The sequence below is a fragment of the Quercus lobata genome, chromosome 4 (genome assembly GCF_001633185.2).
Source record: "Quercus lobata isolate SW786 chromosome 4, ValleyOak3.0 Primary Assembly, whole genome shotgun sequence".
NCBI lineage: Eukaryota > Viridiplantae > Streptophyta > Magnoliopsida > Fagales > Fagaceae > Quercus > Quercus lobata.
Window position 1 is genome coordinate 84,626,846 of NC_044907.1, and position 11,166 is coordinate 84,638,011.

General features: G+C 33.5%; 1 protein-coding gene across 1 annotated transcript; it reads right to left on the minus strand.

Moving 5' to 3' along the window:
• Positions 1-4,696: 4,696 nt before the first annotated feature.
• Positions 4,697-6,922, minus strand: LOC115986007 (protein EXORDIUM-like 3). Its single transcript, XM_031108877.1, is given in 3 exon segments — positions 4,697-4,717; positions 4,858-5,901; positions 6,887-6,922. Coding segments are annotated over 3 exon segments (1,101 nt in total).
• Positions 6,923-11,166: the final 4,244 nt, after the last annotated feature.

Sequence of the window (11,166 nt, forward strand, 5' to 3'; positions counted from 1 at the left end):
ATATATAAACTAGTATCCCAACTTAGTTATAAACAAATAAGAGTGGAGTGGGAGAGGGGAGTGAGAAGTGACAGAGAGAGAAATAAGATTATTAGGGTTTAAGAGGTAATTGAGTTTTATATATGAAGAGCTGAATAGGGGAAAAATTAAATTAAATTCTTTTTGATAAAAAAAAATTATCAAAAAAATTATTAATTACATAATATATTATTAATTATATATTAAATATATATAATTTAAATTTTAAATATATAGGTGAGTCGGATTGGGTTAGGCGGGATTGTGATTATTATAGCCCAAACCCAACCCAACCCAACCCACCAACCTCTAAAAATCAACCCAACACAAAGAATTGGGTCGGATCGATCGAGTCGGTTTTTGAGGGGTTTGTGAGTTGGCTGCACACCCCTATAGTCAAGTCTCATCCAATAGAGATAAATTATGCTCTAGAATGGCATTTCCTCTCAATAGTGGCACAATTAATTGAATTTACTATGCAAATTGTATCTAAACCAGCCTAGTTGTTTTCAATTTTTCATCATTGGGTCCTCTTCATGTTTTTAATTTTCCCACATTGCTGTCTTCTTTACTTTATAGATCTTCTACGTGGGCCTATAATGCTTTCACCATATTGGACTCATTGACTAGCCTTTTAATGATTAAGGCAAAATTTGGGGTTTGAAGAATTGTATTAACATGGAACAAATTCATACCATCCTATTTTGCCACTCTATTTGCAACATGGTACACAATTTCATAAAATTGTTTTTAGATTGGAGAATTTTAAATTAAAGAATTCAAAAATATATATAATATAAATAACTTCATATAAATTTAACAACCCATTATAAATTTCATTTGTAAGGACCAAACTAAACACCTATGATGTTCTAGATTTAAAATAACATCTCACAACTAATAATTTCAAAACTAGATATTAATAAAACTTATATCCATTCATAAATTTTATCATTAGAAAAATTTACTCTTTCATGCTTTATTCAAGTCATTTAAATATATTAAAATTCAAAATTATATTTTTATCAAATACTTCCGTTTATAGGAACCATTAGGTGTAGTATTTTACTCTTTTACTCCTTTTATTTTTTATTTGTGAAGGGTGTGCATGGGTCGGGTTGACGAGATTTTTTTATCCAACCCACCATGGTGGGTTAAAAAAAATTCAACCCATCACATAAGTCCAACCCAACCCAACCCACATGGGTTGGGTTAGGTAGGGTTGAACTCATGGGTTGGACAATTTTTTTTATTACAATTATTATTAAATTCAGTAGAAAAATATATATCACACTTGCCACATGAGTTGATAAATATACATAAACTAATATTCCAACTTAGCAGCAGGCGAAATATGTCTAAGTATCCAATTGAGTTGATAAACAAAATATAAATGAACTAGTATTCTAATTCACTTATAAACAAAATATATATATGAGTTCCTAACTCAATTATAAACAAAAATATATCTTAAATTTTCAAATTTTTTTATTAATTATATAATATATTTAAATATATATTAAAAGAACTAATAGGATTTTATATAATATATGATAGTAGGAACCGAGATAGTGTTCTACAGCTGGTTTTTAAAAAAAAATTATTAAATATATAATATATTTTAAATAATATTAAAATATGGGTGGGACGGGTCGGGTTTGGCAGGTTTGTAATTTTATGACCCAAACCCAACCCGACCCACTATAAAAAATAAAAAATAAAAAAAAAATTGTAACCCAACCCAACCCACCAAGCCCTAAAAATCGATCCAACCCGGCGGGTTGGGTTAGGTTGGGTCGGATTTGGCAGGTTGGCGGGTTTTCTGCACACCCCTATTTTTGATCAAGCCATGTAAATGTATACAAGATCATCTCCAACATATACTATATTATCAAAATCCTTTCTAATTTAGAGCACAAAACCATATAATGTTCCTCCAATGGTTTCTCTAAAAGAGAGATAGTTTTTTGCTCATGAATAATGGCTTTCTTGACCAAGAGAGCCACTATAAATGCGCAAAGAGTTAAAATATAGTTTCTCTTTTCTCTATCTCTCCTCTCACAATAAAATTAAAAAAATAAAGAAAAATAAATATTATTTAAATGAGATAGAGTAAAAATATTGAGCCAATAAAAAATATATTTAAAAGAATAGGTAAGTAAAACAAAAAAGTGGATTTAACTCTCCAAATTGGGTGAGAATATGCCTCATCTCTTGGAGATTCTCTAAAACTAGCTAGTATGGCTAACTAGCTATTCTACCCATGTAAGCAACCTCTTAATTATACTAAGCAAAATTACACTAGAACTCATCAACCTGAATCCAAGCTATCACAACCTCTTAATCAGACCTAGCAATGGGTTATGCTATTTTTTTATTATATGAAAATTGTAACTTTATTAAGATAAAGATATAAACATTACATCTTGAGTCAAAGCGATTCAATGAATGAAGGATTTTCCTCCATCCATGTTACATAATTGCTAATATTCTTGGCATGTTGAGCCAACAAATGAGTAGGGCGGTTGCCTTGTCTTTTAATATCACTACAAGAAAAAATGTTTATTGCAACGAAAAAAACCATTGCAATAACATTAGAGTCATTGCAATAGTTGATACAAGATGTTGCAATAAAATTTGAGGTAATAGGTTTATGCAACAAAAATTTTTGTTGCAATAAACTCCAAATATTTTAATAATAACTTTGATGCAATGATATATATATATATATATATATATTGTTGCAATATGCAATTTACTATTTCGAATATCTTGTAAGTATAGATTATTACTTCACGAAACTTGTTGTAATAGGTTGCAAATAATTAAACAAAATAAATCAGATTAAATTACTGCAATGATATCTTCATTGTAATAGATAATTAATTCATTTTGTCACTGTGATTGACTATGAAATAATTGATACCAAGTTATTGCAACGATATATTCATTGCAGTTACGTGTTTGTCATTGCAATAGATTGTAAAAGAATTAATATCAAATTATTGCAATCTATTACGGCACATGGCATGGGACCTGTCTCCCTTAATAAATACAATGAATAATTAGATTGCATGGACGGTTATGTTGGCGGTTAAGACAGGTCCCATGTGATATTTCAAGTGGACAAACTCCGATGATGAGCTCTCGAATTTCTTGGAGTCTCCGAAGGTTGAATCTAACTGAGCCTTGGTTTTGTTGTGGGGCCATGGGCGCCATGCAATCGTAGGGCTGAGAAAGAGGAGCACTGTGATGGCGAGGAGCGCCGGATACAGGGGAACACAGCTCATTTTAGTGAGAGTGAGAGTGAGAGTGATGTTTTTTGTGTTTTTGAGTTTTTACATGTGAAGCAAATTGAACCAAGGTTTATATATAGAGGGGAAGCAAGAGAAGGAAAAAAAAAAAAAAAAAAACTTTATTGTTGCAATATGCAATTTACTATTTCGAATATCTTGTAAGTATAGATTATTACTTCACAAAACTTGTTGTGATAGATTGCAAATAATTAAACAAAATAAATCGGATTAAATTACTGCAATGATATCTTCATTGTAATAGATAATTAATTCATTTTGTCACTGTGATTGACTATGAAATAATTGATACTAAGTTATTGCAACGATATATTCATTACAGTTACGTGTTTGTCATTGCAATAGATTGTAAAAGAATTAATATCAAATTATTGCAACGGTAACTTCAATGCAATAAGCTATTAATTCGAAATTTTCATTGCAATAGATTGCAAAAACAATTGGTATCAATTTATTGCAACGATTCTTTCATTCAGTACATATATTAGGTTGATCTTGACCGAGAAACGGATCCTTCAATTGAATCCTCCAATTCCTTATCATTTTTATCCTGATCTTATCTTGATTGACCATATATGCTGAGATATCACCCAAAATTGGTTAGCATGTGTCTTACTCTAAGTGAAATAATCCGAGTCATAAAATGAGGTGGGGGAGTTGAAAGAACTTGCATTTTTTTGCTTAAGAGATGCATGAAATTATTCATCAAGATAACAAGGGTGCTGATCTTTTCCTTTCTTTTATTTATTTATTTTTTTCAAGAGTGAAAGATTAGAAATTTTTACTGAATAACATCTATTAGGTTCTAAAAATTTAGCTTTAAATGTTTAGAATCATATTTTTATTGCATTGGCAAACCGAGAACAAAACATGCCTAGTCTAGGTCTTTAGGCAATGCTTAAAAGTGGTTGTTTCAAGGTTCAAGTCCAGCTGATTGCAGAAAAAGGAAGTGTGGTTCTGCCTTGCTCGACCGATCGAGAAAAAGGAAGTGGCTATCAATTTCGTAATGGGTTTGTGCCGATGGTGGTATGGTTGCGATAGTGGTATGGGTTTATGCTGATGGTGGTTGTTGTTGGTAGCCATAGTCTATTGGTTGTGTACTTGTATTATGAATTGAGAAGTTAATATATTATTTTAATGTGTTATAAATTTTATTTTAATGTACAGAATTGAAGAATAAAACATATGATGTAAGAGATACTGTAAAATGATGTACTAAAATAATAAAGTAAGTTTTTTGGTGTGTCAAAATGACTTTTTTTTTATAGAAGATGAGAATACTCCAACTCACTTAAAAATGAGGCGGAAACGCCATCTATCTATATAGTATATACAATAATTTCATAGTATATACAATATGCTTATTACAGAACTAACAAACTTAACTAAATCAAAAACATTAACAAAAGTAACAAACAATCCTCACCAAAACCCAAACTCCCACTTAATAAAAACACCAAAAAAGAAGAAAAAGAAAAACAAACCCAAATACACAAAAAATAATAGAGTGTGGTGATGGACCAACGGTAATGGTATTGCTATTCTGAACAAGTGCATTTGGTCCTGAACAATAATTAACCATGCGATTCCAAACCCACTGAACTAAGAACCACCGTCTGATCCCATTCATGTTAAACACGGCACCATCCTCACCGTTGAGTAGTTGTCCTGTGTAGGACCCACCACCACCGGTACCATAGATTCCTTCACACAAATCAACTATCTCTAATTTGAAGCTCGGGTCTTGCCCTCGCCCGCTACCGTACCAGGCGTTCAGCAAAGGGTTTGTTGCCAGCTCAGCAATCTCTTGCCCAATCACTCTCACCATGCCATCCACACCCATGTCACCGTTGGGTGACTTTAACAGCTTAAGCCCCGAGATATAATCCGGTACGGCGAACGGGTATGCACAGACGCCTGGACAAAGCTTCTGAGAGTTCCCCACCCACGCAAATGGGAGTGTGTACCCCACGACTGACGGTAATGTAAAATAGTGGAACCCACAAACTTGTCCGCAGAAATCCTGAACGACCACGTCATCAGATGTGAGCAAAAGATACAAACCGCTTCTTGCGTTCACCGGTAACGATTTTGACCTGGCTGTTACGGTGCTCTTAATCACGCGTTGAATGGCTAAGCGCGTGAGGGACTTTCCGTGCTAGTAAAATCAGTCGTTCTTCTCCTGTCCTAAACGCACCGTTCTGGAAATGTTTGCGCCTGTTTTGTCCGTGTACAGTTGTACGGTGCTCCACCACCCTGAGATCGAAGGGTGTCGAGAATTGATGGCTGAGATCGAGTTGATGAACTCCCGGATGATCTTCTTTTGGCTACGTTGCCACGTGCCGTACCAGATTACGTGGACGGTTATGTTAGAGGTTAAGACAGGTCCCATGTGGTATTTCATGTGGACAAACTCCGATGATGAGGTCTCGAATTTCTTGGAGTCTCCGAAGATTGAATCTAATTGAGCTTTGGTTTTGTTGTGGGGCCATGGGCGCCATGCAATCGTAGGGCTCAGAAAGAGAAGCACTGTGACGGCGAAGAGCGCCAGATAAAGGGGAACAAAGCCCTAGCGCATTTCAATTTTAGTGAGAGTGAGAGAGTGTGAGTGTTTTCTGTGTTTTTGAGTTTTTACACAATATAGGATACAAAATCTGGAGCAAATGAAACTGAGGTTTATATATAGTGGGGGATTTGACTTTATGGTTTTGTTTTCGAAAAATAGTTTTTTTTTAACTGTTTTTTGAAATTTTTTTAAAAAAGTATATTGTAGAAATGGAGTGTGGGTCAATCAGTAATGTTTAAATAATTAAATTCCCTCAATTCTTCTACACTACTTAAAACTTACAATTCGTAATTTATCATAGTATCAAAGCACGAGATCCTTAATTAAAACCTTGTCTTCACCCTACTTTTCATTTAAATTAAAGGGGAGTCGAGAGGAAGTGTTAGAATTGTTAGAATTATTAGATAATAACTTTGATGCAATGATATATATATATATATATATATATATATTGTTGCAATATGCAATTTACTATTTCGAATATCTTGTAAGTATAGATTATTACTTCATGAAACTTGTTGTAATAGATTGCAAATAATTAAACAAAATAAATCGGATTAAATTACTGCAATGATATCTTCATTATAATAGATAATTAATTCATTTTGTCACTGTGATTGACTATGAAATAATTAATACCAAGTTACTGCAACGATATATTCATTACAGTTACGTGTTTGTCATTGCAATAGATTGTAAAAGAATTAATATCAAATTATTGCAATGGTAACTTCAATGCAATAAGCTATTAATTCGAAATTTTCGTTGCAATAGATTGCAAAAACAATTGGTATCAATTTATTGCAACGATTCTTTCATTTTAAGTTATTGTAACAATTTTTCCTAATATATTAAAGTTTTTATTGCAACTGAAAATTATAAATTATTATAACTTATTATTGTTGATGCAATAATTTTACACTTTTAAGTTACTATTGCAACAATTTTAACTTGTAGATGCGATATTTTGTCTAAAACTACTATATACATATTTTGTTGTATTAACACTTGATGTAATAGACATTTTTTGTTGTAGTCATCATTGTCCAATTTAATATGTAGTGTTATCTTCTGCAAAGATGCTCCTATGACCAACGGTATTGGTATTGCTATTTTGATCAAGTGCATTTGGTCCAGAACAATAATTAACCACGCAATTCCAAACCCACTGAACTAAAAACCGCCATCTGATCCCATTCATGTTAAACGCAGCACCATCCTCACCGTTGAGTAGTTGTCCCGTGTAGGACCCACCACCACCGGTACCATAGATTCCTTCACACAAATCAGCTATCTCTAGCTTCAAGCTCGAGTCTTGCCCATGCCCGCTACCGTACCAAGCGTTTAGGAAAGGGTTCGTTGCCAGCTCAGCAATCTCATGCCCAATCATGCTCACCATGCCATCCACACCCATGTCACCGTTGGGTGACTTTAACGGCTTAAGCCCCGGGATATAATCTAGTACGACGAACGGGTATGCACAGACGCCTGGACAAAGCTTCTGAGAGTTCCCCACCCATGCGAATGGGAGCGTATACCCCATGACTGACGGTAATGTAAAATAGTGGAACCCACAAACCTATCCGCAGAAATCCTAAACGACCACGTTATTAGATGTGAGCAAAAGATACAAACCCCTTCTCGCGTTCACTGGTAACGGTTTCAACCTGGCCGTTACGGCGCTCTTAATCACACGCTGAATTGGCTAAGCACGTGAGGGACTTTCCGTGCGAGTAAAACCGGTCGTTCTTCTCCTGTCCTAAACGCACCATTCTGGAAATGTTTGCGCCTGTTTTGTCCATGTACAACTGTACGGTGCTCCACCACCCTGAGACCGAAGGGTGCTGAGATCGAGTTGATGAACTCCCGGATGAACATCACTAATAATTTACTAAGTGTAGTGTTGTAGCCCTATGGTTCCCGGCAAGGCAGCCAGGCCAAACTGGAAGAGGAGCTTTGCCCTTTGTTGTACCAGAAGAGATAGTGTGAATGTTGCTATTGCATATCATATTGATCCACTACAAGAAAAAATGTTTATTGCAACGAAAAAAACCATTGCAATAACATTAGAGTCATTGCAATAGTTGATACAAGATGTTGTAATAAAATTTGAGGTAATAGGTTTATGCAACAAAAATTTTTGTTGCAATAAACTCCAAATATTTTAATAATAACTTTGATGCAATGATATATATATATATATATATATATATATTGTTGCAATATGCAATTTACTATTTCGAATATCTTGTAAATATAGATTATTACTTCACGTTGTAATAGATTGCAAATAATTAAACAAAATAAATCGGATTAAATTACTGCAATGATATCTTCATTGTAATAGATAATTAATTCATTTTGTCACTGTGATTGACTATGAAATAATTGATACCAAGTTATTGCAACGATATATTCATTGCAGTTACATGTTTGTCATTGCATTAGATTGTAAAAGAATTAATATCAAATTATTTATACTTCATATTGATGGTTAATATAAAATACATTTCATATTATGTTTTATGCAAATGTTATATCACCTTATAAACACATTAATAAATATTTTTATGCATATGTTTATGCATTTCCCACCATTGTCTCCCTTTGTAGAAATCACAAAGAGATTGCATGGCAAAATTTAAGTTCCTTCCATGCATAACATGGAAAATTTTAAAAAAAAAATATTTGTTTTGAACTATTGTATCCAACCATTGAAAAGTTTGCAGAAATAATTCACTTTGCTTATGTTATTGTGAAGATGATGAGTTGAAATATGTAAGGAGTTATGGAACTCAATCATTTTTCCCTATAAGGATAGATATATTGATGTGAAGTTTATTGGTGCAATTATCACCAATATAAACATCTATAATAAATCTTTTTAGTAGAAACCTTCTTCTTCTTTTTTTAATGATTTTAGAAAATTAGAGATATGGAAAAAAAATCTTTTTAAAAGAAACCATAAATGTGGATTTCATGGTTAGTAGTTAAGAATCCTTTAAATTTTATTAATGTTATATACACAATGTAAATGTTTTATTAAATGTATGAAAATAACATATGTTAAATCATGTTACTCTTTGCAAATAACACACACACATAAAGAACAGTCTCAGAACTACACAAACTTTGAAAATATGATGTTGAAAAATTGAATGATTTTTCATCTACTTCAAAGGCAGCGTCACAAGGGTTGAACTGAAGAACATTTGAGTGGTTATCAGAACTAAGAAGAATCAAATCAATATTTCCTAAACCAGGTGGGATCAAACTCTGGCAACAACCTGACCCAGAATTAGTACCATTAAGGATATTTTCAAGGCTTATGCAAGTTTATATGCATCCTGAGACATACGTCTTTTCCAATGAGAAGACTGAATTGTTAAAAAATCCAATGATATCACAATCTACTGCTATTAATTTGTTATTTTTAATGGAAATATGAAACCTAAAAGATATCAGCTCAGACGGTATGTGACTTATTAATGCCGAATTGGTCATAACACGTGATAGTAACGCCTGTAGACACTATTAATTCTCCATATAAGGAAATGCTAAGAGCAGCATTGCGACCCAGAAATAGTTTGTGATTCCCGAATGTGTAATTGCATGCAAGGAGAAATGATTCATCAAGGAAAAACCTCTACTTGTTCCAAATGGAAAAGGAATTTGCAAGGATCCACAGTGCTTCATGTAGGTTAAACATGATGCTTCTATTTCGGCTAGAATGATGATAAACCCAATTATGAGCAGTTGCATTCTATGCAAAGTCATGTCCCCAAAGGATATAGCTGAAACTTGATACTTTTGTTCAATCTCCAAAGGACGTGTTCATATTCCCTTGGGTAGCTCAACCATTAAGGTCAAAGTAGCCAATGTATCTGTAAACTGATTTTGATCGCCGCTGGATTGGTGTCTCCGATGATCAGACCACCAACATTGGTGGCCAAAACGGTGTCTTAGACCATCGAAAAGATCTAAATACTTTATTAATATAAAAAAATAACATATGTTAGATCATGCTACAAACATATTTTATGTATATATATAACATGTGTGTGTGTGTGTGTGTATGTGTGTGTGGTGTTTAAAGGCTTTTTCTAGCTTCACCATTGATAAAATCGAAGACTATTATGCCGCACAAGCTTTTTAAGCCTCACTAATGCAGGATGAGAAAGCATCAAGAAGCAGAACACGTCTACTTCTAGAAAATAAGAAACAAAACACGTTTGCTTCTGATAATAACCTCGAATCCATGAGGGTTCATTGAATCCACAAGGGTCCTTGAACACATAAGGAGAAAGCATTCTAGAATCCACCAGAGAAACAATACACAAATGTTTATTAATTTCAATAATACTGAAAAACGTTTACAGACTTAGGTAACTATTTAAGGGCTCCGTAAAACTTCACAAACAAGAAAATATATTCTAGAAAATAAGAAACAAAACACGTTTGCTTCTGATAATAACCTCGAATCCACGATGGTTCATTGAATCCACAAGGGTCCTTGAACACATAAGGAGAAAGCGTTCTAGAATCCACCAGAAAAACAATACACAAAAGTTTATTAATATCAATAATAATGAAAAACGTTTACAAACTTAGGTAACTATTTAAGGGCTCCGTAAAACTTGACAGACAAGAAAATATATTCTAAAATAACTCCTAATTAATACATAACTATAACAGGAACCAAATTTAACCTAAAAAAATTAAAAGCACTTAAAAATAAGGAAATAAATTATCTAAACCTAAAATAACATTTGTAAGGACCTGGTCTAAACTTTTAGCCCAACAGATGTATGGACTTAAGCCCAAAAAACCCAAAGCATTAAATTTGTAGAGAATGGGTTGGAAAATTGGGCTTTAGTGAATTAAGTAATTGGCCTATAGATTTAAATGACATAAAAAGAAAAATAATAGATGTTCACTAAAGAAAAGAGTCCCTGGCCAAGTCCAAGGAGACAGATTCTTAAATATTATTCTCAAAGCTTTGCTACAAGTCTAGTTCTAGATTGCTATAGTGTTTCTTCCCTCTTTCTTCTCTCCTTTTTCTTCCGCCCTCCTTAGAAGGAGGGTCTCTCCCATTATATAACCCCCTTTGAGTCATCTTGATCCCACACTTATTGATCATCTAAGCCCTTACTTGTACCCTTCCCATCAAACACCCACTTTGGCTTTCTGTGAGTTGCAGTTGCCAAGGCAGTACTGTTCAAGGATCTTCTCCACATAAATGCGGCCAGAAGAGTAGCTGTAGTACAT